The sequence below is a fragment of the Cavia porcellus genome, unplaced genomic scaffold (genome assembly GCF_034190915.1).
Source record: "Cavia porcellus strain 051 isolate PalLab524CR breed Dunkin Hartley unplaced genomic scaffold, mCavPor4.1 scaffold_1, whole genome shotgun sequence".
In the NCBI taxonomy this organism is placed as follows: Eukaryota; Metazoa; Chordata; class Mammalia; order Rodentia; family Caviidae; genus Cavia; species Cavia porcellus.
The window spans coordinates 179,147,319-179,174,007 of record NW_026947484.1 but is presented as its reverse complement, the minus strand read 5'-3'; the positions used below and the strand labels follow the sequence as shown (position 1 = coordinate 179,174,007).

General features: G+C 41.9%; 2 protein-coding genes across 6 annotated transcripts in view; both read right to left on the bottom strand.

Moving 5' to 3' along the window:
- Positions 1–20,316, bottom strand: part of Frrs1l (ferric chelate reductase 1 like) — a 28,225-nt gene extending 7,909 nt beyond the window's left edge. The window contains 6 exon segments of the mRNA XM_063254461.1: positions 2,167–2,413; positions 4,546–4,684; positions 6,126–6,210; positions 18,869–19,175; positions 19,177–19,434; positions 20,296–20,316. Of these exon segments, the coding sequence (XP_063110531.1) occupies positions 2,167–2,413; positions 4,546–4,684; positions 6,126–6,210; positions 18,869–19,175; positions 19,177–19,434; positions 20,296–20,316 (1,057 nt within the window).
- A 2,374-nt stretch (positions 20,317–22,690) lies between these two features.
- The window catches only part of Epb41l4b (erythrocyte membrane protein band 4.1 like 4B), a 131,044-nt gene continuing 127,045 nt past the window's right edge, over positions 22,691–26,689 (bottom strand). For all 5 annotated transcript variants that reach the window (XM_063261074.1, XM_063261086.1, XM_063261102.1 and 2 more), the window contains one exon: positions 22,691–25,845. In XM_063261074.1, the coding sequence (XP_063117144.1) occupies positions 25,776–25,845 (70 nt within the window). In that variant the 3' untranslated portion in view covers positions 22,691–25,775. The remainder of the gene's footprint in view (positions 25,846–26,689) is intronic.

Below are 26,689 nucleotides of genomic sequence, written 5' to 3'. Positions count from 1 at the left end.
GAATATGCCTGTTGTGCAAGGCAATAGGAGAAAACAGAAGTGTTTCATGGCTTTTTTTTTTTTTTTTTTTTTTTTTTTTTTTGGTATTGGAGATTAAACTCATGACCCTGTGCTGGCAAGGCAGGTGCTTATGCCACTGAGCTAAACCCCCAGCCCAAAAACAGAAGTCTTGAGAAAATTTATCAGATAAAGCTGGATATAACTGGAGAGGACTTTAAACATGAGGATAGGATGCCACATATATAAGATTATCTTAGGGGCTGGGGATTTAGCTCAGCGGCATAAGCGCCTGTCTTGCAAGCAGGTAGTCGTGAGTTCGATCCCTGGTACCGAAAAAAAGATTAAAAAAAAAAAAAAAAAGATTATCTTCTGAAATACAGTTGCCCACCTTATCAACTTTCATGGTTTCACTTTCTCATAGTCAGTCAGGGTTCAAAAATACAGTATAGTGCAACAAGATATTGTGAATGAGAGATCACATTTATATTAACTCATTATGTCATAATTAATGTTTTTAGTTATTACTGTTAATTTCCTACAAATTATATACAGAAAAAAACCCCATATAATATATATAGAGTTTCAGGCATCTACTGGGGTCTTAGAACACATTCCCTGCAATAACTAAAGGCCACTGTATATGCTTTCCAATCTGTAAAGCAACTTCAAATACTTGTTTTCATTTAATCCTTTCAACAGTGTTATGAAGCAGATATTATTGTTACCCCACTTTAAATATAAGGAAATAAAGTTCAGATTTTAGACAGTAGGCTTACTATTACATAGCTATCAAGGGCAAGAACCAATACTCATCCAGGCATGGTGGTGCACACCTGTAATTCCAGCACTTAAGAGGCTGAGGCAGGAGAATTGCTGAAAGTTCAAGGCCACCTTGGGCTACATAGTGAGTTCAAGGCCAGATTCTGTCTCAAAAAAAGCTCAAAAATAAAAAATAAAGAACCGATACTTTGATTTGTAAGATTTTAAATTCCAGAACTTTAATGAGTTCCTTTCTTTAGGCTAAGATATAATTTATTTCCCAGGACACTGAAAGTACTTGAAGGTATCTTTGCAAAGTCCACTGACAAATCAGTAAATGGGAAAGGTGTTCAAAATCTGAAGGTATCCATTATGCAATCCCCACACCAATCAATAAAAACAAACTGAACAACAACAAAAATAAACCAAAAACTGAGCTCACATGAGACGACAAAGAGTCGCTAAGCACACAGTAAAGACAGATGCAATAGCAGGAAGTAGGATGGGTTTCCTGCATCAGGACTACAAACCAAACTCACTTCTTTTCAGGCTATGTAAGGCTGATCAACAGTGAGGAATGCTCAAGACAGTGTGACTTGATTTTATCTGTCTCTAAATGGCCTCCTGATGTCACTGAGTCTTTGCTGGAGAAATGCTGAAGAGCTTTGCCTCCCAAGGTGAGGCCATCCATGGGTCAGCATCACCAGGGAACTTATTAGAAATACAGAACCTCAGGCCCATCCCCGCAGGCCTGCAGAGGACTGCACTGTAACAATACAGCGACAGAATCCCTCATGCACATTAATATTTGAGGAGTAATGGGAGAAACTGACAGGATAATTTGGTGGATTCATGACCACCAGAATAGTCCTAAAGTGAGCACTAATAACCCACTCACTGTCAAGTTCAAGAGAATCCTTTCCCTGCTCAGTGTTTTTCTACTTGAGGACTGGGGTGAAGGATATTCACTGACTTTGAAGTCAAATAGACTTAGGACTGAATTTCAGTTCTTCCCTTAATAAGCTGTACAGCTTTGAACAAGTTTCTTAATTTCCCAAGGATGAAGATAACAAAATCTAGACCTCTGCAGGCTGTGGTAAGGAGTAAATGGAAACGTGGTGAGAATTAAATGGCCCGTACGCCACACAGCAAACAAATACCTGTTTCATCAAGCACACAGCTCGTCATGCGCTACCTCATGACACTCCAGCTTTTGCCTGTGTGTGCTACTTGTCCTTGGGTATAAGTTCATTATAATCTCCTGAAGAAGGGAGTCATAGCTCTTTTTCCTTTGATATTATTTACAGGGCATAAAGTTGTCTGGTGCACACAGTGTGATGCCAATTAATAATAAACACAAGTACAGGGCGTTTGCTGTTCAGTGCGGACGCTGAAATGTAAGCTTACCCTGAATGGCTGGACCCCAGGCAAACAGGTAATACCAACTCAAATGGAGATCAACAATTGTTTCGTCCCTGGGAACATTCACAGGGCGTTTAAATCTGCAGGTGACACGGTTGTTCTCAAAAATGCCTTCTTCATCTCTGGCAGGATTTCTCTGGATCTCCTTTGCCCACTGGCCCACATTATAAAAGTGCTGAATGCGGACTCTGCCATTATCATCGTGGACGCAGGCCATGACATCATCACCACCCTAATAAGGAAATGATTCAGAAGAAAAAAGTCCATTTGTCTTTTGCAAACTTGTCACTCAGAAGTACACAAGCTATCCCTTTTGTAATTTGAGATCCTTCCAAAAATTATTTTAGGGCTGGGGTTGTAGCTCAGTGGTGGTCAGATGCTGTTCATCTGCAGTATTCTTCAGAGTAAGTGGGTGTTCACTTGAGGATTTTTTAGCCACTTTAGCAAATTAATGAAACTCAAAGGGGTGGGGCTACTTGGTCACAACTTAAGACTTGCAACAGGCATCTAAAGTGAGTGTAGGTAGCTAGGTAGATATGAGGTATGACCAAAACATACAGTGAATGATTAAATTTTTAAAAGGCTTTCAATTATCATAGTAAAATACACATTGATATCAGTCACTCTCAAAATAGTCCTCCTTGCTCTGAGCACACTAACAGCATCATCCTTGCCGCTTTCTGAAGCAGTTCTTGAAGTCCTCTTTCTTGTTGTGTCTTTTCATGGCTGCCCAATGCCCTGAATTAATTCAAAAGGTTTAAGTCAATTTCTGTCAAATAAAAACATTACAGGACATCCTCCTTCATCTTCTTCACCAGATCTGGCACCACACAACTGCTGGCTCTTCCTCAAGAGCCAGTGGAAGGTAAATGTTTTGAGTTGATTCAGGACACCAAGGCAGCCACGACAGCATACCTAAAGACACTCACTCAAGAGGACTTCCAGAACCTTCAGAAAGTGGCAAGAATGATGAGATAAGTGCGTTCAAAACAAGGGGGAGCATTTTAAGGGGGATTAATGGCAGTATGTCTTTTACATTAATAAATTTTAAAAAATAATTTAAGTGGCCACCATATTTTTTTTTATCATACCTCATGCTTTTAGGGACAATCACTTATGCTTGTGTGTGTGTGTGTGTGTGTGTGTGCAAGGAGTGCTGTCCCTTTACATCACTAACATTCATTCAAAGTTGGTTTTTTGTTTCAGTTAAAGTTTTCCAGAGAAACTATCCAACCAGTCACTCTGACTTGATCTTTTTACATTACTTAGAGTACTTTGCTCATTACAAAACTAAGTTCTCTGCCCACAGGTGTCCCACCAGCCATGTTTTTATAACATGTAATGTACCTGTCTCCACACATGATGACAAATCTTTCCTATCTGAGTATGTAAAAGTTTCCCCCAATAAAATCCCCTTGTTTTCTTTATTCAAGAAGACACTACTTTGGGAGTTATCCCCAGTGCTTCTTCCTTACTTGCTGCAAGTAATAAATTTCTCTTCCCTCTTATCTCCTGGCTGTGCTTATCAGCTTTGTGCTCATCAAGGGGTAAATCCCTCCATTTGGTCTCACAGGGGCAGACTGACCCTTAGCTTGTGGGATGCTATCAGAAATGAGCTGAGTTACAAGACATCCAGTTGGTGACCAGCGGAGAGGTGCTTGGCATGTGGGGAAGAACTACCACACATCTGCTCAGAGATGTGCTTAGTGGTGAGTGTGCGAGTAGAGAAGAAACAGAACAGTTTGTTTTCAGTATGTCTTTACTGCTGCCATGAAAAGAGCATGTATTGTTATGACATTCTACACGGAGTAAATTTAAATCCAACGGACGGCTACCACGTACAGCTGAGTCCCACCTACAATGAGCTGAGCCCAATCAACACACGCATGTGTGGGCAAGGAATACTGTAAAGGCTATTATTAGATATGCAGTTCAAGAGGCACTTCCTATAGCATTACTGCAGAGATAAATTTATGAATACAGTTCTATAAGCCACCTTGTATTATCTTTCCATTTAAGTAAGATTTGATTTGATGTACTGGAGATTGAGCTCAAGGTCTCATACATGCTAGGCAAGTAATTCATGGATGAGCTATATCCGTAGGGCTTTAAAAAAGTCTTATTTTGAGACAAACTCTTACTAAATTGCCCATGCTGGCTTCAAACTTGCAATCATCCTGCCTCAGCCTCCTGAGTACCTGGGATTACAGGTGTGTGTTTTAAACATTTTTTTAACTTTCAATAAGAGAGATGTAATTAATATAACCATTATACTGCTTTCATCAATTCATTTGTGTCTAAAAATCTAAAAAAGCACAGCACACTAAAGAGAAAAGTCAGTTTCAATTACGATTTGCATCTTACCATTTTCTTGTCTGAAGAGAATCCAACTGCTACCCAGCCATCTGTGTCTGCACTCAGCTCAAATTCCACATCAGCCCCGATCATCCGGTAGCTAAGGAAGTAGTCACAGGTCTCTGCATTACAGCCTGGTTTGCCGTATCTAAAAGACATATCAGAAGAGACACTGGCGCTTGCACTTATTAAAATACAGTAAGAGAGCATCTACTATGCATTGAATAGGATGCAAAACAGTATCATTAAATAAATTAGATCTTTGCTTCTTGGGATCTCAGAAACACAGTTTCACTCAGGGACCCTGGAGATTATCTACTTTATCCACATAAAAAAATGAGGTCGAAAGAAGAGAAGGGGCTTGGTCCAGACAGCATAGCATGACGGCAAGTCTGTGACGGCAAGGGCAGTAAAACCTGGGTCTCTAAACTCCCAATGCTCTCTGCATTATATTAGAGTTTCTTAACCTTCAATTATTAGTGTAAGAAAAAGGAACTTAAATTGGCCCATTTTCAATAAAAAATAGTTAAACTCTGAGTAGAAAATTATCGACAGTTTTCAAACTACTTGATAAGGTTCAGGAATTTGGAGGATCCCTGGGCAGACTGGACCTTGAGGGAAAGATAAAAAGTAGCAAATTAGGGCCAGGGATTTAGCTCAGCGGCATAAGCACCTGCCTGGCAAGTGTGAGGTCCCAATCCTGGGTACCACAAAAAAAAAAAAAAAGTAGCAAATTAGCCTTTGTAAACTGCAAGGGAAGGGAGAAGAAAAGCATGTTCTTCTGGTTCCAGCCAAGTAGAAACATAGTTATGTACTTGCAAAGTCACATGAAATCATCACACAGGCACATCTGCTTCTCAGAGAGCTCCAGAGTAAAGAGTAGAGTATTATGAAGAAATCCAAACTCAAATTGGGAGGGAGACTAGGACTATGAAGAGATGAGGAAACATTAGGTGACACCCAGGGAAAGAGTGCGCCTCCCCTCTTACGGGGCCAAGAGCACCAAAGGGAAGGACCACCCGGTGCAGGAGTTTAAAATGCTCCATGTGACAGCTTCACATGAGCCCCCGGGCTTGTAAGACAGACAGACAGATGGACTTAAAACTTTGCTTTCACTATTCTTCCTCCTCTCAAGTCCATTCTTTGGATGTGTGAGTGCATTTCTCACACCACTAAATTATTTCTGAACACCTTTAGAGGAAAAGGATTCTCTAAATATTTACATTGTTTTTGCTAATTAAATCAACGTTTTACTTACGAATTTTCATACTTAAAATATCACAAAATTTAAAATTATCATAAATCAAGTTAAAACTTAGGAACGCTGAAATTGACAGCATTGATGCGGTGAATCTTCCTCACACAAGCAGTTAGGGAGGAGATCTCTGTACCCACGGCACTACAGCCCAGAGTGGAGAACTGGCGAACGTCCCAGGGCTTCCAGGACGCTTGAGCGAAAGCACTGAGGAGCCCTTAGGAAATGCCATAGCCTTGCTGAAGTCCCATGAGCTGCACGCAACTTAAATACTACCTTGAGAAATTAACAGATTTCTTAGCATTAAATTTATCCAACTTGCAGTTTGACCAACCTAAAGCATCCCTTAGTTTTTCCACAGTCTTCCACTTTGATTTTGGCAAACGGATCCACAGGAGGAGCGGTAGGGAAAGGGTAACCTGGGGAGTAAAAATAAATAATGGTTAGAAAACCCAATAATGACTTTTCCAATGCGATTTTTTTAATGTTTTACCTATTTTCTATTGCACATGTCTAGCAATGTTTGGGGGATTTAAAAAAGGATTTTAACTGTCTAATCATTGCCTTTGTGAGAGGAAAGCACGGGCACGCTCCTTTGGATTCAAATGTACATGGCACCTGGAAACGGATGGGCCCTCTTCTTAACGTACAGTCAAGGAACAGGAGATGGGGAGCAAAGGATAATTCCATATAACTACTGTCGTTTGGTAATTTTAAAAGCAGTTTTAATACAACACCCATGCTCTAAAGAAAAAAATACCTGACAATGACACACCTATGTCCTTGATAGATTTTTTTCCTCTTTTATACATAATAGGGTTTTCCAGTCCGTTTCTCAGATCTGCCGTTTCGCAATAACATTTGCACAGCTCTAAATCCCTCCTACAGAGTTCTAACGCCGCGTACTTTTCTCATGAGGTTACTTACCATCATAGAGTGCCACACCACATACTGAAGAACAGGCCGCCCTGTGGCTTCAGTTTATAAGAAATCTTTTTCTCCTGGGCTGTTTACCTCATGTACACAGGTACCATGCATGTTCTCTGCCAAGGACAAAGTGTGGCACTGGACACTTTAATATATTCTCGATCATCAAATGCTAAAATAAAATCATCCACCGACCTAGGGCAATGTAAATAAACTTGAGAAAAACAATTCATCTTTTCTCAATTCTTCTGAAGTATTCTGTGATTCAGAATGCTTTTTAGACTAGGTTTTATTTTGTTCCATCAGATTTATTATACAGTAGGGGCTGAGATACAGCTCAATGATAGAGCACACTCTTTTCGTGCTAAGGCTCTGGGTTCAATTCCTAGCACTGCAAAAAGCAAAAACAAGGACTGGGGATATAGTGTAGCGGAGCAGCACCTGTCTGGCGAGTAAGAGGTCTTGAGTTCAATTCCCAGTACCCAAAAACAAAAACAGGAAGGAAGAAAGGAAGAGAAGAAGGGAGGGAAGGAGAAGGGAGGGAGAAATGGGTCTCCGCTACACTTTGTGGCTCACATCTGTGCACTCTGAATACTCCATTTCTATGACACTAAACTTGAACATATGCCATGACTTTCATCACCCCTAGATAAGTGGGTCGCATACATGACTTTTTTTAGTTTTGTGCTTATTTTGTGCTAACACCTATATGCATCCAGAGCAGAACCCTGCTCTGGATGAAGTGTTTTGTCTTTCTCTTGATGTTTACTGAGCAGCTCTTCCATGCTACAAACCGATGTGAAGCATCTTCATACACGTTCTTCCTCTTATTTCTCACTACAATCCTGAGGCCATTTTTTTTCTCAGAATAGTTATCCAGGAATGCAACGATTATGCACTCCCTACGTACTTAGATTCTGTAGGTGACTGACAAAGGCAAATTCTTTCAATGTTGCCTCTAATTTAAGTTCCCCATGCACCAAAGAGAAAAAAGACCTGACAATAATACATTTATGTACTTGGTAGTAGGGTTTTGTCATTTATGTACATAATGGGATTTTTCCATTACATCTCTGAAGTTACAAAGGGACATAGGCTCCTGATTAGCATGAATTGCATGTAATTTAAACACTATCTTGGAAAGTAAGCACATTTTAAACATACCCTCCTACCTTCTAGATTAATACTTTGGCGTATGATAGATTTCTGGCTCCATAAATGTCAGTCATTCAGAGTATAGCTCAGTGGTAGAGTATTTGACTGCACAAATGGCAGTTATGAGTACCACTGGTTCAGTATTACTATTAAATTTTGTAAAATGGACTCAGAACTAATAACCATTGGTTCATAAACACGTTTCCAAACTCCAAATAAAAGCAAATTTTAGAACCAAGCTCGCATAAATGTTCTGAACTAATTTATGCATGTGGGCAAAGGGCTCCTCTAGCACTCATTGGCTGTCATCTTGTATGTCCAAAACTTGGAATGAGAATTTGTATTCTATTAAATGCATTTGTGCATCCGTTTAATAAGTTTTTCCCCTGGTGTTGGAGGCTGAACTTAGGGTCTCCAGCTTGCTATATAGGAATGTCTTTATTACTCACAATCCCCTTGAATCCCACCTGAGTGTACAGAGATGAGTCAGAATGGGAAGTGGTCACCAGATAAACCCATCAGGTGACTAGCGATGTGGGGCTTGGAGCCAGCCCTACCTCAGGAGAAGCAAGGGAGGCAGGAAATTGAGTTCAGCCACATGGTCAATGATTAAATCCAACACACCTATCTAACACAACCCTAGTGAAAGCTCTGGCCACCTTAATATGTTGGGAGCGTGACATGATGATTCCACAGGAGAGCACAGAAACTGCATTTGGGATCCTGCCAGACCTCACCCTATGTTTCTCTTCATTAGCTGGTCCGGAGCTGTATTCCACAGTACCAACACTACAGTTGTAAGCATGGTGCTTTCCTGAGTTGCACAAGACAGTCTGGCAAACTGTGGAACAGGAGTGGAAGGAAGCCCCTGCGTTTATAGCTGGTTGAAGCATAGAGAGTGTTACTGCTGGCTAACCCCTTTAACTGTGGGGTTTGCACTACCTCTGGGTCTTTAGGGACAGAAATAAGTTGCAGTACACTTGTGGGATTTGGTGTTAGAATAAAGGAGAGCACCTTTACAATTTTTCCTGAACTTAAATGATCCCTCAAAATTTGGTATGAAATAAGTTTGTACAGTGTGCCAGTATCTATGTTCTTGTCTCCTGGCTATACCCCAACCTTCCAGACGCTGAGTACTTGTAAAGTCCTCCTCCTTTGCCAACTGCTGAGGCGATGCCAATAGAAGGCACTCAAGGGAGACAGGAGGAGGTAGGAAAGACTGTTCCTTCCCGTTAGATTGCCATCCCAATATTTAAATGCTCAGTGACTGCTTCATCCTTACAGTGGAAGTTGCTTTAAGTTCCCAGCTTTTTGGAAGACTCAAAAGCAGCCTCACCCTGCTGCTCAAAGGGCCTGCAGCTGCACAGAGCTGCTCTCCAACAGCAGTCACAACCATGGAGGCCCCTTTTCCACGCTTGCGGGTTTACCACCCCGAGCCTTCCACTTTGCAACTTCAGCCCCGGCGGTGGAAGCTGTTTCCTGCTGCCTTGGTCTCTTTCGTCCCTCAAATTCTTCTTATAAAAATTCCCAGGGCTGCTCATCCCTGTACATAGCTAGGATAATTTCTGTCTTTCTAACTGGAATTTGACTGACAGACTGGATTAAATGCTCAAATATACAATGTACTTTCCAAGACTGTAGCTCATTAGCAGGTATCACTTGGAAGGCTAGAGAATAACACTGTTTAATATTCATTATTCTGTTTCACGTGCACTACACATTTCCAGTGGTAAATTACCTCAAAGCCTTCTTTTGCTAGCGGATGTGGTAGTGTGTGCCTGTAATCCCAGCTACCTGGGAGGGTGAGGCAGGAGGACTGCAAGCTCAGGTGCAGCCTGGGCAACCTTAGCCAAGAGCCTGTCTCAAATAAGGGTTTTGGATGTGGCTCAATGGTAGAATACTTGCCTAGCACACATGAGGCTCTGGGTTTAATCCTCAGTACAAAAAAAAAAAAAAAAAAAAAAAAACAAAAACAAAAAAAAAAAAAAACAAAACCACTCTGACAGGCACATCACCTTAAAAAAACAGTATTTTATGGTATAAACTTAATACATTAGTAATAACAGAAATAAGACAATGTGTGATTGAAGGAAAGGTTCTCACCTCCATGGAGTATGGGATTCTCCCTGTTCACGTTGTAAAAAGCCCTTCGTACTCACAACACCACCGTCCTGAAACTCTTGAATTACAAGGTAAGGTAGTTACCAAAACTGCCAGCAGCAGAATGTGTATCTAAAGTCCAGGTTGTAGGCACAATTTCTCATGCAGCCAATGGACCTACCGTGCTACACTGGTCACAGGTGCACTGCATAAGACAGCACATGGGCATGCACAGGTCCAGCCTTGCCCAAACAGAGTCGACTAGCAAGAGCCTGACCCAACTTAAATATTTACCGTCTACGCTTTTTATACACGCATTCTCAAAAAGTGTTTACGTATGTTATTAAATCTGCATAAATGACGTGGTACAATAAACCTCATTTTCTCTACTATTTTCCTTTTGAAATCTACCTACCTAAGTAAATCTAAGACCTGGTAGTACTCCTGGCTGAATACTATTACCTGGTGTGCATATAATCAATTTTTTAAAAAAAATTTATTTAAAGAGAAAAAAAAACAAAACAGAAAAAGAGTACAAGTAATACAGAATTTCAAAAAATAAACAGTAAGAAATCACTAGTTAATAGATTACATATTGTCATCTTAGAAATAGTTGTTCAAGTTACAGAATTAAAGCATACAAAGTGGACATTCAAACAGAGAGACTACAAACAGTTGTATTCAATGATCCAACAAAAACTTAGTAATATGGTTATCTATCTTACACACTTAAACATACATGCAGTTGTATCCTTTAGAGCACTTTCTTTTCCTCTCTTTTTTACAATAACAATTACACATTTTGGGTTTTATTACTCCCACAGTTCTTATTACTTTTTTTTTTTGGAAGAGAATAAAACCAAATGTGACAAAACAAAATACAGTCAGTCAAAACAAAGGATGGTCATAGTATATGATGTAAAAACAATACAAGGTGATCAACAATGGTTACCATAATGCCTCTTGCTACCTTATAATCAATTTTCTTAAAATATCCTTCCAGATTAAGCCATTTTGGTTTCCTATGTTTACTTTGTCAAACAAGGAGGAGATGAACGTCCTTATCTCTGTTTCCTGAAGGCATATTCAAGAGGTTTTGTTTTAACAAACCGACGAAACAAACTGATGGATCACATCTTCAATTCCACCAAGGTGAATGAGGGCGGTGTTCAGTGCAACAGCCCAGTTTATAGTGCCATCAGTAGTGTGTGACTGTCCCAGTTTCCCCACATCCAGAACTACACTCAGTATGATCATCCCCAAATATTAATTTGGGTTTCCCTGAACGACGGTAGAGTCAGCATTTCTTGTATGTCAATTAAACATCTGCGTTTTCCCTTCTGTAATGTGTATTTCCAGCCTTTTGGTTCAATTTGTTACTTGGGTTTCGGCTCTTTTCATGAGAACGCAAGAAATTTACGTATTTAAGAATTTAAGAAAACTGTTGGCTTCAGATGTTGCAGTTTTTTCCCCTAGTCAATCACCAATTTAGTTTGTGTTTATTTCTTTTTTTGTCTAGGGTTTTCTTTTTTCTTGGATTCAAATCTTTAAATTTGATGTGCTAGGAATTTTTCTTCTTTTAGTGGTACTTTTTAGGGTCTTGTCTAAGACATTACCCTCCACTCCAAAGACGTGCAACTATTCCTTTACACTCACTTACGTGGTACCTCGGTTCACAAACAACTCTTTCCATGACTCTGGTTGTAAACGAAATTGAATGGGAATTGAATTACATTTCCCCATAAGGTTAACATATGAATTTGCTATTTTGTACATTTCATGTTAACAGAATAATATGGCCTTTTGTGTCTGGTTTCTTCCAGGAAGCATAATTAATTTTTTACTTCATCCATGTATCAGAGCTTCAATCCTTTGGACGGCTGAACAATACTCAATGAATAGACAATATTTGTTTATTCATTCATCAGTTCATAGATATTTGGGTTGTTTCCATTTTTTGCTATTATAAATAATGCTGCTATGTGAAAGTTTTTCGGTGAACATATGTTTTCAACTCTCCTGGAATAGAACTGCTGCATCACATACCAACCCTGTATTTAACTTTTTTGAGGAACTGCCAAATTATTCTCCAGAACAGCTGCAACATTTTATATCCTTATCAACAATGTATGACAGGTCTAATTTCTCCATATCTTCACTAACATTTGCTATTTCCTTTTTTAAAAAAATTCTAGCCATCCTAGTAGGTAGGATGGGGTACATCATTATGATTTTTTTCTTTGTGAATTGGGATCAAATCCAGACCCTCACACATGCTAACTAAGCTAGTGCTTCCCAACTGAGCTATACTCCCAGCCCTTCATGATCTGAATTTGCATGCATTTTCCTAACGGTCAGGGATCTTGAGCATATTTTCATGCATCCCTTGGCCACTTCCACATCTTTGGAAAAATGTCTTTTCAGAATCCTCTCCCCACTTTAAATCAGGTTATCTCTATTTTTATCATTACAATTACAACCTAATAAGCTTTTTAATCCCTGTAGTATCTACTAATATTATTCGTCTTCTCTTTTTGTATTTCTTATCAGAACATATTCTGATGGTTAATTTTACGTGTTCATTTGGCTTGGACCCATCTGCTCACATCTGTGGTCAGACTGCTCTGAGCGTGTTTTGAGGAGGTCAACATTTACACTGGTGGACTTTGAGTTATACAGATTGGACCCAATCAGTCAAAGACCTGAAAAGAACGGAAGGAGTAACTTTCTCTTTCTCTTCCTCTTCCTCTTTCTCTTTCAGCAAAAGAGTAGCAGCCGCTTTTGGATCTGAGCTGTAACATGGCTCATCCTTGGGTTTTCAGCTTGCTGGCCTGCAGGTTTTGGACTTGCCAATCATTTGAACCAGCCCTTAAATAAATCTATTCATTGCATTTCTTTGCTGAACCCTAATATACTTAACTCTTATATTTTTAAAGAATCACTTTTCCCTTTCTTATTTTTACTGAGTATTTGGTTTCTATTTCATTAATTAGGCTATGTCGTTATTATTTGATTATGTTTCCCACTAGTTTCTTCAGATTTATTGTTACTCACCTTCCTAATTTTCAGCCTTTCCTCTTTATTTATATCCGTGTTAAAGCCCACCAATTAAGCCATCTGTCTCGAGAGGATTCCAGCTGGATATTCCACAAGCAAATCAACCCCAGATGTCCAGTAGCAAGTTCCCTTCACTACCTTAATTCTCTTCCTCCCAAGTCTGCTGTCTCAGGGCACAATCCTACTACTCACCCCGTCTCCTAATCCCAAAATCTTAGTCCTTCTCCAGCCTGGTCCCTCTACTCAGTCATCACTTCCTGTTCTTCCTGCCCCAGCCCACCATTTGATCCTCACATCTGGTTCCCTCCCTTTCCCTACACACTGCTTTTTAAATTTTATTTTATTTATTCTTTTTTTTGTGTGCAGTATTGGTAATGGAACTCAGGTCCCTGTACATACGCCGGTTTTACCACTGAACTATATTCCAGGTCTATGTGCCATCTTTCTAAACCCGAAATCTGACCCTGTCACTTCACTGCTTAAAGGCCTTTCCTGGTCCTCACCCCACTCCTCTTCACTGCCTCCCCCACACTGACCTGACTTCCTCAGTCTATGGATGAACCACACAGATGCATAGACATTCTTTCCCTTAGCTCTGTCTAGTCTCCCATTCTTCATCACTTTTTTATTTGGCTTGTCCCTTCCATTGCATTTTCTATTCTGATGCTATTTTTTCCCTCTAAAATAAAAATCGGAGTGAAAAATAATATTGGCTTGGGGTTTAAAAAAACTTTCTCCTTCCTTCTTTTTACATAGACTATAAACTTTTCTATAGCCTCTCTGTTTTTAAAATTAGTTTTTCATTATTTTCTTCCCCTGATTTCTTCTCTCTTATCATTTCCTCCCATCAGATATTTCTGTAACATGAGAAGGTAGTAATTTTCTTGGTTGACTATTGTGGTTCTCAACATAGTTTTGTGGTTTCCATTCTCACTTAATTCACAGACACTATTCCTGCCCTGCAATCCCCTGAGCCTGCTTTGTATACTCTACTGAGTGGTTAATAGATTCTGGTTTGCTATTTATTGCTTCTAATTAATTACTTGAATCATAGCCTTCAGTTATTAATTTGATATTGATTCCTTCAAGTTTTAACCAGAAATCATCTGACCACACCATCAGCTTCATCTCTGCAAACTATCACATCAGTGTCTTTCTGGACTGACTTAATCACTGTTTCAACTAATCACAGCCTTATAATGAAATGAAAATGCCAAACATCAAAGAATAATGTATGTTGTTACAGTTTGTGTCTAGATGTCGCCCCAAAGCCTCATGCAATCATGGGGGCAGTCTTCTAGAGTTTGTGATTGATTCATGGTCCAATGCTGGGATTATGGGTGTGAGGGCTACACCCAAGTGGGTGTGGCCTACATACAATATAAGGGGAAGAAAACATTTTCACTCCATGCTTCTGTTTTTGCTCTTGTTGCTTTTATTGTTTTCCAGTACCATGAACTGTTGCCCTGCCATGTGTCACTATTCCTTGGAGCCAGCTGAGTATGGACTTAAACCACTACAAACCATAAGCTAAATAAACCTTTCCTTCCTTAATTATGGGCATCAGGTATTTTGTCTCAGCAGTGAGAGAAAAGTAACCAAGACATACATATGCAGTTCCACATTCGTGTGATTGCAGCTTTTGCAGTAGCACTGTGCTACTTAGAACTTGTAGGTCCTAACTCCCTACCACATCGATTCCAAATTCCTCAAGTTTGTCCATAAAAATACCTACTTCCACTCCTCCAATTTCATTTACTACCACAATCCATAAAATCAATCAACAAATGCACACAGTTCTCTGCTACTTTCTAGCCCTGTTCCTTTAGCAACAATATTTGAATTTTCTGTGTGTCAGTTCCCTTAACTCTAAAGTGGTGGTAATAGTAGTATCTAACTCACAGGGATGTCATGAGGATTAATGTGGACAAAGTACCTGAAAATACTGTCTGGCACTTATGAAAAGTTAGCTCCAGAGAGCTAGATTCATGGAAGATATAGTACAAAGATAAGCCAACAGTCAGTTTAGTTTTTGTTTTCAGAGAACCCTCAGGATATTATTTGGCAATAACCAAATGGTAATCTGTTTTACATTCTGGGCTGAGAACCTCAAGAGAAAGGGATATAAATAACAATATTTAAGCACTAAGATCCTATCCAAACTCCTGAGTACAGAGAACAGAAAGGTCCTGGCAGGACTCAACAGTGTGCTGGGGGAGAACACCTTGTCTAGTGGCACAGGGCAGGGGAAGGAGAAAATCGGGGATGGCTCTGTGGAAGAGGGTGCATTTGAGCTCAGACTATCAGTATGAGTAGTATACATGAACAGTGGACAGCTCCAGCACGAAAGAAAGAAACAGAGAAAAGTGAACACATTGTGTGTGTGTTGGGGGTAGAGGGGTGATCAGAGACATGGAATCAGCCAATGGATAGTCACTGCATTTGGGCGTCGTCTTGAACAATCTGGATACTGAAAAAGAATCTCGGGACAGGACAAGTAAAGGTCAGTAAGCTCTCCTTAAGTCTCATGGGAATCCCTGTCTCTCCCCCTATTCTGATTATCTAACTCTCCTTTTCTGGTTTCATATGATCATCCAGCTCTTCATTAAATACCCAGGCTGGGGCTGGGTAGGGCACTTGTCTAGCAGGCCCTGTGTTCAATCCCCAGCACCACAAAAGCAAAATCAAATAAAACCAAAATTTCACAAAACTTAGTTTCCCAGCTACTGAGAACCTGAAAAGAAGAAACCCCGTATAGAGGAAGCCGGTATTTCGGTCACTCGAGGAGAACTGGACTGATGGTTCTCATCCACCGCTCCCTTCAGCGCTGAATCTGCTCCAGGCCTCCTCTCCTGAGTCCATCGTCAGCCCTCCCCATGAAGTGTCACTTCCTGACTCTTTCCCTTTATCCCGGGACACTCTCTCTAGGTTCTGCGTCTCCCTGTCTGGAAAGCCCCATCTAACCCCATCCCAGGATGCTTCACTGAGGATTTCTGGGTTTTATTATTGTTGCTGGTTTTTTGTTTGCTTTTTATTTTAAAGAGAAAAAAAAAACACAAAGATACAGAATTTCAAACCCAAGATAGTAGGAAACTGACACATAATTCTGAACTCCTTCTGTAGCCAAGGATGGCCGTGCCTCAGCCTCCGATCCCTGGGATTGCAGATGTGCACACTTAGCTTCACTGAGGATTTTTAAGGATCTTGGGAAAGTCATACCCACATAATCTAGCAGAGGTTCTGCCCTAAGAGGCATCCCACAGCCATCCCTGCCAGGACTCATCAGCTGGTAGTAGGAGCTGAAAGAAAGTGAAACAGGAGAGGGCAAAGGAAGAACAGAGATGCAAGCCCAGGGTAGGGAAGGAGGGTGAGAAATGGTACTGCAGGGGAGTTAGACCAGAAAGAAACTCTGGTCTAAAGCTAAAGCTTCTTCTGGGGAGCAGGGGGAAACTATCGCAGGTCTTTAAAACTGGGCATGGTGGCGTATGCCTAAAATCCCAGCCCTCTGGGAAGCTGAGGCAGGAAGACTGAAAGTTCAAACCCACCTTGGGTAATTCAATGGCTTAGCAAGACCTTATCTCAAAATGAAAAAGCGCTGGAGATGAAGACCCTGGGTTCAGTCTCCGGTATGACAGACAGACAGACAGACAGACAGACAGACAGAGAAACTACCAACAGGACTGGTTAGAGGTGGGGCTAAGCCCACTGCACATGCAGAATGGACAGGCAGGGTGAGCACACAAATCATAGCTTGTGGTCACCTCACCTAAGTGTCTTCCCTCTCCCATCCCACCAGTCTATTTGCCTTCCCAGCCTGATTCTACAAAGCTATCCCTGGTGGCTAAGTTAACAAAACTGTCTGCACTATACAATCATTAGTTCATTCTCTCTGTACATGCAAACTAACAAACAGAATCTGAGCTTTTTTCTTCATCTGTTAGATATACATGCCAATCAGAATACAAACTCTCAGGGTTGGGGATTTAGCTCAGCAGCATAAGCACCTGCCTTGCAAGCAGGCGGTCGTGAGTTCAATCCTCAGTACCGATAAAAAAAAAAAAAATAGAATATAAACTCTCACATGTCACATTTAACTAACCCAGCCCATGAGCATAATAAAGATGAACTAGATACTTTCAAAAACAAGTTCTGGATCAGGCGTGGTAGCACATGCCTGTAATTCCAGCACCCAGAAGGCTGAGGCAGGAGGATTGCTGTGGGTTCAAGGCCAGCCTGGGCTACATGGTGAGTTCAAGGCCAGCCTGAACCACATAGTGAGACCCTGTCTCAAAACAGACAATAAAGTAAAATAAGATAAAATACAGATAAAAGATTTTGGAATATTTTTCCTCTTCCAATGTGACACACTGTGCTTTTGGTTGTCCTCCAACCTCCACACCTCACTTATCCCTTCTTCCTAAGCACATGGCTGCCCAGCAAGAACACTACACTTCGCAGCCTCCCCCGAACCCGGGCCAGGCGCTTTGGTTTCTGCCAGATGATGTGAACAGCATGACTGTACAGCCAGCCTGAAAGGTAACTGCTTACCCTAAACTTCTCTCTGTCCTTTCCACACTCTTGAACAAGGTCAAACGAGCAACCTGGACTTCTGCTGCCCAGATGAGGACGAAGCCTGAGGGGGATGGTGGAAGAACAAGAAGGGAGGCACTAGGATCCCTGAATGACCACGTGCAACAAAGCTGCCTCATTAGCCTGGACCAGCCAGACTCTTAGCTGAGAGAAAAAGATCTTACATAACATATAAGATCTGTATGTTGGAGTCTCTGTTTCACGAGTTCAGCCTGCTCCTAACCAATACATTTTCCCAAAGCTTTTATTCTAATAATTCCAACTTTTAATTGGCTGTGCATGTCTCAGCTAAGAGTTCTGTTTCCAGCTTCCTTTATACCTATGTGTGACCACATATTGAAGTAAGTAGAACTGTTACATGAAACTTCTGAGTAATCTTATGAAGTAGTCTTTCCTTTTTCTATTTCCCACGACTTGGAATGTGAATCGAATGGAGCTCAAACAGTTATTTGGGACCATGAAATTACACTGCTACGAAAAAGCAGAGTAGAACCCAGGGTCAGGTATCAACATTTCAAACTCCAGGCTGATTCCTGTATATCCACTTAGCAGAAGAAAAGGGAAATCATTACGTTTTAAAGTTACAGAAGTAAGGCGTGAGAGTCCATCCCTTCTGGACTGAATCCATTTGACTTTTGTGTTCACTGAAGCAGCCACACGGATAGGGAGGTTGGTGGCTGACAATCCCCAGGCAGCTGGACCCACACGGGCCCGGCAATGGTGGCTCACACCAGGGGCCCATCCTGTGTGTGTGGTGACACAGAAGAAGTGGGCTGAGAGTGGGAAGGGAGATGTGCCCCAGCTCTGGTGCCTGGGCAGTGAGCACCAACAGACCGCTAAGATGGGGCGCTAGTCGTTGCAAATGTAGGTCACCTCTCTGTAAACGGGTTTCTTTTTCTACGCGCTGCCCTAGTCTCTCACACCCCGGGCCAGATGGTGGCAGAAAGGCTGCAAGCCACACGCTGGGAACTGGGGATGGGGTGGGGGCTGGGTTCTGCACACCTTGGGCACGGCTTCGCCTCGCAGGACTTGGGGGGGACCACCTCCACCTCCTGCCTCGGCCTCCCCACGTGGAGAGCGGGCTGCAGGCGCCTACAGCTCTTCTAGCCCTTCCTCCACGCCGGCGGGGGTGCGAGCTGCCTCCACCGGCACCCTCACCAACCGAGCCTCTCCAAGCCCGCGCGTCCCGCCTCGGTCCCCACCCCGCGGTCTCCCCTCCCGCAGCCGCCCGGCCTCCCGCAGCCTCACCCTCCTCGGACAGGTAGCGCAGGTCGTAGAACTCTCCCGCGAAGGTGCCGTAGGAGGAGTCGTGGCGTGGCACCGCCTCGTCGGCGCCCGCGTCCCCCCGCGCCCGGCCCCGGGGCCCCCGGCCCCCCGGGCCCGAGCCGTCGTCCGCGGGGCTGGCGGTGCCGGCGTGGAGCCCCGCCAGCAGCAGCAGCAGCAGCGGGAACAGCGGCGCCCGGGGGCCCGGGCACGGCCGGCGCGGCCGCGCCATCGCTGCGCACGGATCCCGCAGCCGGGCCCCTCGGGCCGCAGCGGGGCGCCGCGGGCGCGGCCGGGACCCAGCCGCCGTCGCCTTTGCCAGCTCGCGCCCGCGCAGCCGCGGAGCCGCCCGCCCCGGCTCGCTCTGCGCATCCGCGCCCCGGCCCCGCAGCTCCCCCGCGCTCGCTCCCGGCGGCTCCAGCTCCCGCCGCCCCCGCCTTCCCGGCTGCTTCCCTTCCAGCGTCGGGATTGGTCCTCGCCTCGTAGTTCTCCTGCAGTCTCCCACCTGTGCAGTTCGGCCTCCCGGTCCCTTGCTGCTCCGGGGTGGGCCCCTAGCAATATCGCCTAGGACTTTGTTAGCATCACTTAGCTCAAGCCCCACTCCAGACCCTCAACGAGCAGGATTAGGTTTTTGCCCAAAATATCTGGGGCTCAAAGCACGTTTCCATTTCAAAGGCTCTCCTCTGGGGAGTGACCCTAAATTCGCCTAATCAGAATTGTCACCTCCTCCTCTTTGTTCCTATGATCTGGTTTACATAAAGGAACTTACCAGACCCCTTATTTCCTGCAATCTTCACTAAGGGAAACAGAAATCCCAGAATCCCACTACAGTGGGCAAATGGAGGTGGGCAGAGGCAGAGAAGAAACCAGAACCCAGTTCCTGGAGCGTATACTCAACCAAAGTCACTGGTGCCTATATCTCTTGATACTAGGAAACTGGTTTATTGTTTCCCCTCAGCAAGCACGACTGGGCCCTAATGTGCCCATACCATGTCTGATGCCACTTACAATTTACTTTATTTATTCAGCCATCCATGTATTCACACCAAGCACTTGGTGTATACAAGTTCCCTGGAGTTCTCTTATGATGATGGTTGTCAGGATGCTAATACATTCAAACTGCTAAGCTGCTTTCTGTTAGGGAAATTTCATGTTGATATTGTACAACCAGCATTTTATTTTTGTTTTGTGCTTTCAGACAAGGTCTTGCAGGCTGGCCTGGACTCACTCCGTATCCTCCTGCCTCAGCCTCCTGAATGCAAGGATTACAGGCATGTGCTACCACGCCTGGTCAGCCAATATTTTGAACCTGATTTTGTTTTTGTTTTATTTCACAAGCAAAGAAAATAATTATCGAGGGCCCCCCCCCAAAAGCATAGAGATTCCAAATGTAAGTGTAGAAATCAGACTACTTCAGGGTGGTAGTTGTCCATGATCAATAATCTCCATGATACATTGAAAACTGAGATAATAAAGGCCAAAAGCATTCAAGGCATGAATGAATGTGCACAGAATTATAAAACATTAACACCCCCAGGGGAAACTAGTGACCTCAACTTTTTCTAGCCCAGTTTTCCGGGAGACAGGAGGACTGCTGTTGGAGCAGGAAGATGTCCCAGGAGACCCAAAGGTCAGGTGTTTGCCATCAGATAGCAGCTAACTGTCCCTTGTCCAAATGGAGTTCAAATAAGTTAATCTTGACAGCTGAAGCAAAGTGGAATTCATGAAAGCTTGAGCTTCACTAGATCCTCCAACATACTAGTTGTTGCATGAAATAAAGCAGATATATTGTGTTTGGAAGAGGCAAGGAAAATTACAATTCTTAAAAAAAAAAAAAAAAAAAAACCCAGCCAGGCATAGTGGTACATGCCTGTAATCCCAGCGCTCTCAGAAGCTGAGGCAGGCAGATGGCAAGTTTAAGCCTAGCCGGGTAATTTAGCAAGATCTGCCTCAAAATAAAAAATTAAAAAGTGCTGGTGATATAACTCAGTGTAAAAACCTGGGATTCCATCCCCAGTACTGAAAAAGAGAACAAACAAAAATAAGACTCCTTCCCAAAGAGCATAGCTTGGCACTACATAAAAATCTAAAATAAACCTAAAAGGCAATTTAATACATTAAAAAAATTTATGTGTAATTGTTCAAAAACCCCACAATTCTTTCTTTGAAAAATGAAATTCCTTTTTTTTTCTTCACCAAGGAAGATAATCAATTTTAAGTGGATCAATAGTTAACTTTAAAAAAAAAAAAGAAGTATCAGATTTCTATCAATTTCCATGCTGAATCTCTAGTTTAGAATTGAAGCTATTACTTATTATTTTCTTTTTTATTCATTTCATTTCAATTATTACAAGAGTGGTGAAGGTAAGTACAAAGTAAATACAAACTAGGTCACTTATCTCCTGGTAAATTGGTCTGATAAAAGTGTATGGCTTATCTGTGTGTGGGTGTCTGTGTGTGTGTGTGTAGACGCACTTGCATGTATTGTAGCAGGGTTTGTAATCATATCCTAACATGGTATTTGTGGATTTTGATTATCTCCTCATGTTCAAGGACCTGGACTCCATGGACTCAAAGGAGACCACAGAAGGCTCAAGGATGGTGTGAGGCCCCCATGAAGGCACTAGAATAATGTGATGCGTGGACTTTTCTAGGGAGAGCGCTCATAGCATTTATAGGCTGCACAAAGCCTGGATGAGTCACCTGGGCCTTAAAACTTATTCATGCTTCCAATTCCCTATAGAAGTGATTCCTACAATTTCATGAGATCCTCACTGCCCCCATTTAAACTGTCTTTTAGGGTTTTCTTCTTCTTTGTGTTTTCTTACTGAATTTAAGTCCTGAAAACACCCACAGTAGAGGTAGGAGTATAGCTCAGTGGCAGTGTGCTGATCTAACATATGTCAGAGCTGGGGTTCAAACCTTAGCAAAACACACACACAGAAATTATAAAGGACCCTCAGCACACATTTTCCTTGGTTACATGTCAGGTCTGTGAGGATCCTGTGCACCTCACTAATGTGAACCTGGTGAATGGCAAACATCTATTGTGATTCTCCCTTTTGTGCACACTTTCTGAGGCAGAACTTTGCCTGAACATTCTGAGGTTCCTCGCTGAAGAGTCAGCCATGCAAAGAAGTTAGAGATGAATCAAAGTTTGATGTCATTTTCATTTTTAAGAGAAAGACAACATTTTTATTTTCTATTCTCGTCAAAATCGTTTGTCTTTTAAAAACAAAGATTTTTTTCTGGAGTTCAAACTTCTCCATATCAGTGCTGCATTTCAGTTTCTGTCCAGTAACGTATGTGCCCATGGCTCTGACTAAGCCGTATATGTAATTTTGTACTTTGGATTTCATGAAAAATAAAAGCTGTGATCTTGGCAGTTCCTCAGAAAGTTACATACAGTCGACCCATGATCTGACGATTCCAAGAGAATTGAAAACATACGTTCATACAAAAATTTGCACTTGAATGTTCAAAGCAGTATTCTTCGTAATACCTAAAAAGTAGGAGCAACTCAAACCTCTGTCAACTGATGAGTGGATACACAAGACGAGGTTTCAGCCCTTGAAAAAAGGAATGAAGTTCTGGTATATGCTGCAACACAAATGGATCTTGAAAACATTAAGTGAAAGAAGTGAATCACAGAAGACCACACATGGTATGATTCCATTTATATGAAATGTACACATAGACAGAAAATAGATTAGTAGTTGCCAAGGTTAAGGACAGCAGTGGAATTAGTCAGTGGAGATGTCTGCACAGTGTTGCGAATACACTGGAAAAGAGTTACACACTTTAAAATGGTCAAAATGGTGATTTTTATTTGAATATTTTAAAAAGCTGTGATCTTTGAGATGGTGAAAGAAAGATAACAGTGATATTAGAATATTTCTGTGCTATTTTGGAAATACAAAATCCTGGATGCACCCCAGTGGGATTTCCTGAACGTTCCGGAGTTTTCTTTCCAAACTCTTCACACCTAATGATCTGTGAGCCCACAGTCTGTAAACCCTGTGGACTGAGGATTCCCAGGCCTTGCAGTAACCCACCGTGCCCACCGGGAGTCTGTGCCAGCCCTGATTGTGGAATGATTACGTTAGCACACCGAACCTAAGGGTTTCCCCCTGAGCCCAGCAGGTGTGTTGGGAGACCTTACGGTGCTATTGTTTTGGTTTTAGTACATAAAAAGGTGAAGCAATTACATAATTCCTTTCAGCCTCTATGAATCCACTTGATACAATTTCATCTTCTCAGGTCAAAATGCCAAGCACCCATCATACATTTAAGTAGGCAAATAACCAGGACAACTGCTGAAACGATGGAATCCTCTGGATTTTACTGGGTAGAGGTGTGCTGCCAAACATACTGGGTTTTCATATACAGTAACAGCTGGTCTGTTGTGGTCAGATTTCCAGTGACATCAATCTTCAGAAACACCTGCAACCCAAGGGGACGTGGGGAAGAAGCAGGAGACTCAGCCTCCCGGAAACAGCAGCCAAAAAGCCCATGCATTCCTCCTTGGAAGCAAAGCAGACCTAACACACATGAAACACTTGGTGTCCCAGGAAATCTTCAGCTGTGTCCTGAAGGCTGCCATCAGAGAGCAGGAGATAAAGAGCAGATGCCTCAAAAAGCAGTCCAGAAGAGAAAGAGGCTCTGGATTGGCAAGAGGTGACAACCCCATGATGTACAAGAACACACTTTGTGTCATGTCCACAAGACAAAGAACAGCTAAAGCCATTTTAGAAGTGCAGCTGGGGGTCACCAGCTAAAGCCATTTTAAAAGTACAGCTGGGGGTCACCAGTGTAAAAGGCTACATTTGCCTCAAATAGCTCCACTGATAGAGCACAGAGCAGTAAAAAAAAAAAAAAAAAAAAAAAAATCCAGCAATGAGAAGATTGTAATAGCCTGCAAAAGGCTAAGCCAAGCCCTATGCATTTTGATAGCTCCTGGCAACATCACTGTACCATACCAGGGTACTAAAGGGTTGACGATTATGATGACCATGACTCACCAAGAAAAAGTTAAATACTCTCCAGTATACTGTGTTTACTAAGGCAGGGAAGCATGTAATATAGTACATTTTAGAAAGAGTTCCCTCCAAAAAATATGAAAATTTTAAAGAGTCAGCACTTAAAGGGTTACTCCTCAGTTACATGAATATTCTCTTATAACCCTCATTTACAACAATGCTAGTAAAGGAGGCGTTACTTTTTTATAGTCATTAGTATCAAATTATTGGCACCATTCAGTTGTAAGGATAGGGACAGGAGAGCAAACTATACAATCCAACATAAAAATACAGTTCGGGTACAAATATACGAGCTCAATTCCGTTTAACAAGTGATCATAAGAAACAGATGGACAGTTCACACACAGGGAGATACATCCAGTAAATCATCACATGGAAAGGTACTCCGGCTTGCTAGTAATTAATGAAATAAAACGACTTTACAATAACAACTATACACATCTATTAAACTAGCAAAAATAAATAAGAATGGCAAAACCCAATACTGGCAGAGCTATTGGTAAATAAAAACTCTTACACATTGCTGGTGGCATCATAAATTGTAGAGGGGATTCAAGCATTCAGAAGGGGAGGGGAAAGGTAAATTCAATGACCTCTACGGTCCTCCAACCCAGAGATTGGATCTTTCTAAAAAGCTATCTGGCAATATAAAATAAGAGTTATAAAATATTTCATGCTCTTTGACCTTGTAATCCCTCTTTGGAGATATTCCCAAGGGTTTTTTTTTTTTTTACAAAGACATTCATAGCAGCACTATTTATAAGAGTGAAAAATTGAATATGACTCAACTTGCTAATAATGGGGAGAAAAGATGTTAAGCGTGTTATATGGTTATAAAGACATTTAGATTGGTGAGAGTAGGATGATTGATAAGGAAATAAGTGTTAAGTGGAGAATATGACAAAATGGAATGTACACACTGATCATAGCTTTGTAAAATGTGTGCGTATTCATTGAAAAATCTAGGGAAATAATTTAGAGGGCTAGTTTGTGGCTGGGAGTTCCTTTAGTCTTGTAAAGTTAATCAAGTGCATAATAAAAATTTAAAAACGCATTTCTTGAAACTATATAAAAAGAGTTTCCTCTGGTCAAGGTTCTATCAACAGACATAAACTAACCAACTGTAGAAACAATTTTCTTTGATGGAACACCCAAACGAATCTTTTTGATACTGAATTATCTTAACCCTGTAAAGATTTTTAAACAATTGAAGCTGGTATCCCCTACTTTGGGATCAAAGACAGATTCTGTTTATCTTGGATAATATCATATCCAACAAGGTCACACATTAAATTATATTTCAGGTTAAGCTGAAGTTCTTTAAGTCATAGAGATATGTAACTTTTCCTTTTTTTTTTTTTAGTGTTTCTACTCGTGTCTGAATAAAAATAAAGGACTTTAGAAGACCCATGTATTTATCAGTGTAAATGAAAAACCAGCAGTAAAAATGATGCTTAACAATCAGTCAAAACTTGGTGCAAGTTTCAGTCATACAAAATCACATGGTTCAGATTGTTAGCAAAGTAGTCTGTGGCATATTAACCCCTGCGGCTCCTAACAGGTACACACAGGTACTTTTGAACAGGATTCCCTGTTTTCCCCTCTTTCTTTTCCTAGACTTATCAAATCTTGTCTCAATGACACTGAGCAGTGAAAAAATCTCTAATGCTCAGGAGACTAAAGTAACTTTCCCTTTAATAGTTGAGCCAGCAGTTGGCTTCCACTAACCATGGAGACCTGGGCAAACAGAGCACGTGACATCTGTGTGTTGTGCTAAAGTGAGCACACAAAGCCCGAAGAAAGGAAACGGACAGAAGGCACCATGCCATCCTCCAGGCGATGAGAGGAGAGTTTCACAGTTCCGTCATCAACAGTCTTTTCATCATTTTCTCTCTTTCCAACTCCTGCCGGAGTGTCTCTGTGCTGAAAAGGAGCAAGTGACAGGTAATGAGACAAGCCCTCCAAAACTACAGAAGCAGACCGCTTAAACGTCATTTCTCAGACTGTTTGTTTTGCCAACAGGATTTCACGAAGTAGCCCAGCCTAGCCACAAACTTGTGATTTTCTTGCCTCTTCCTCTAGGGTGCTGGGATTACAGGCCTGTGTCACCACAACCTGGTCTCCTGGATTCCTTCTTAGGTACAGTTCTTGGCTTTCTGTTTCAGATGCCATAAAGACTGCTTACATGAGCTAGTATTACAGTGGTCTAAAATTGGTTATTAGGATTTCCTCACCAGATCAAGGTGTGTCAGCTACTGCTAAAGCCTCAAATCAGCAAAGATCTGGTACATAACAGCCACACGGTAAAAGTCTCTTGAAGGAATGGAAAGACATCCAGAGATTAGATTTCTTTAAGTCATTCTTTAAATTGGCTTCATCTGTAATTTCTCCCTGATTTTAAGATAGTGTGAGGTAATGTCTCAGTGAAAAATGCAACATGGTCAGTGATAAAAACTGAACGAAGTCAAATTGGCTCTTTGAGGGGTTGCCTCTGGCCTCTTGGACACCAGGGCTACTGCATGTCTATGAAACATATTTCTATTACTTAAACCCACATATACAATAACTTGTATAAAGTGCCAATCTTTAAAGGAGCAAACCAGATTTACTAATCTCATTCAGAGTAGAAACCAGTCTCTTCCATGGCCAACCAGGCCCTGTGCACTGTGGCTCCAGCGTGCACCTGAATGGTCCCCTTTCCCTGTCGCTGCTCCGGCTGCAAAGCCCCATACTCTTCCTCCACCTTCCCAGGGAGGCTGCGTCTCAG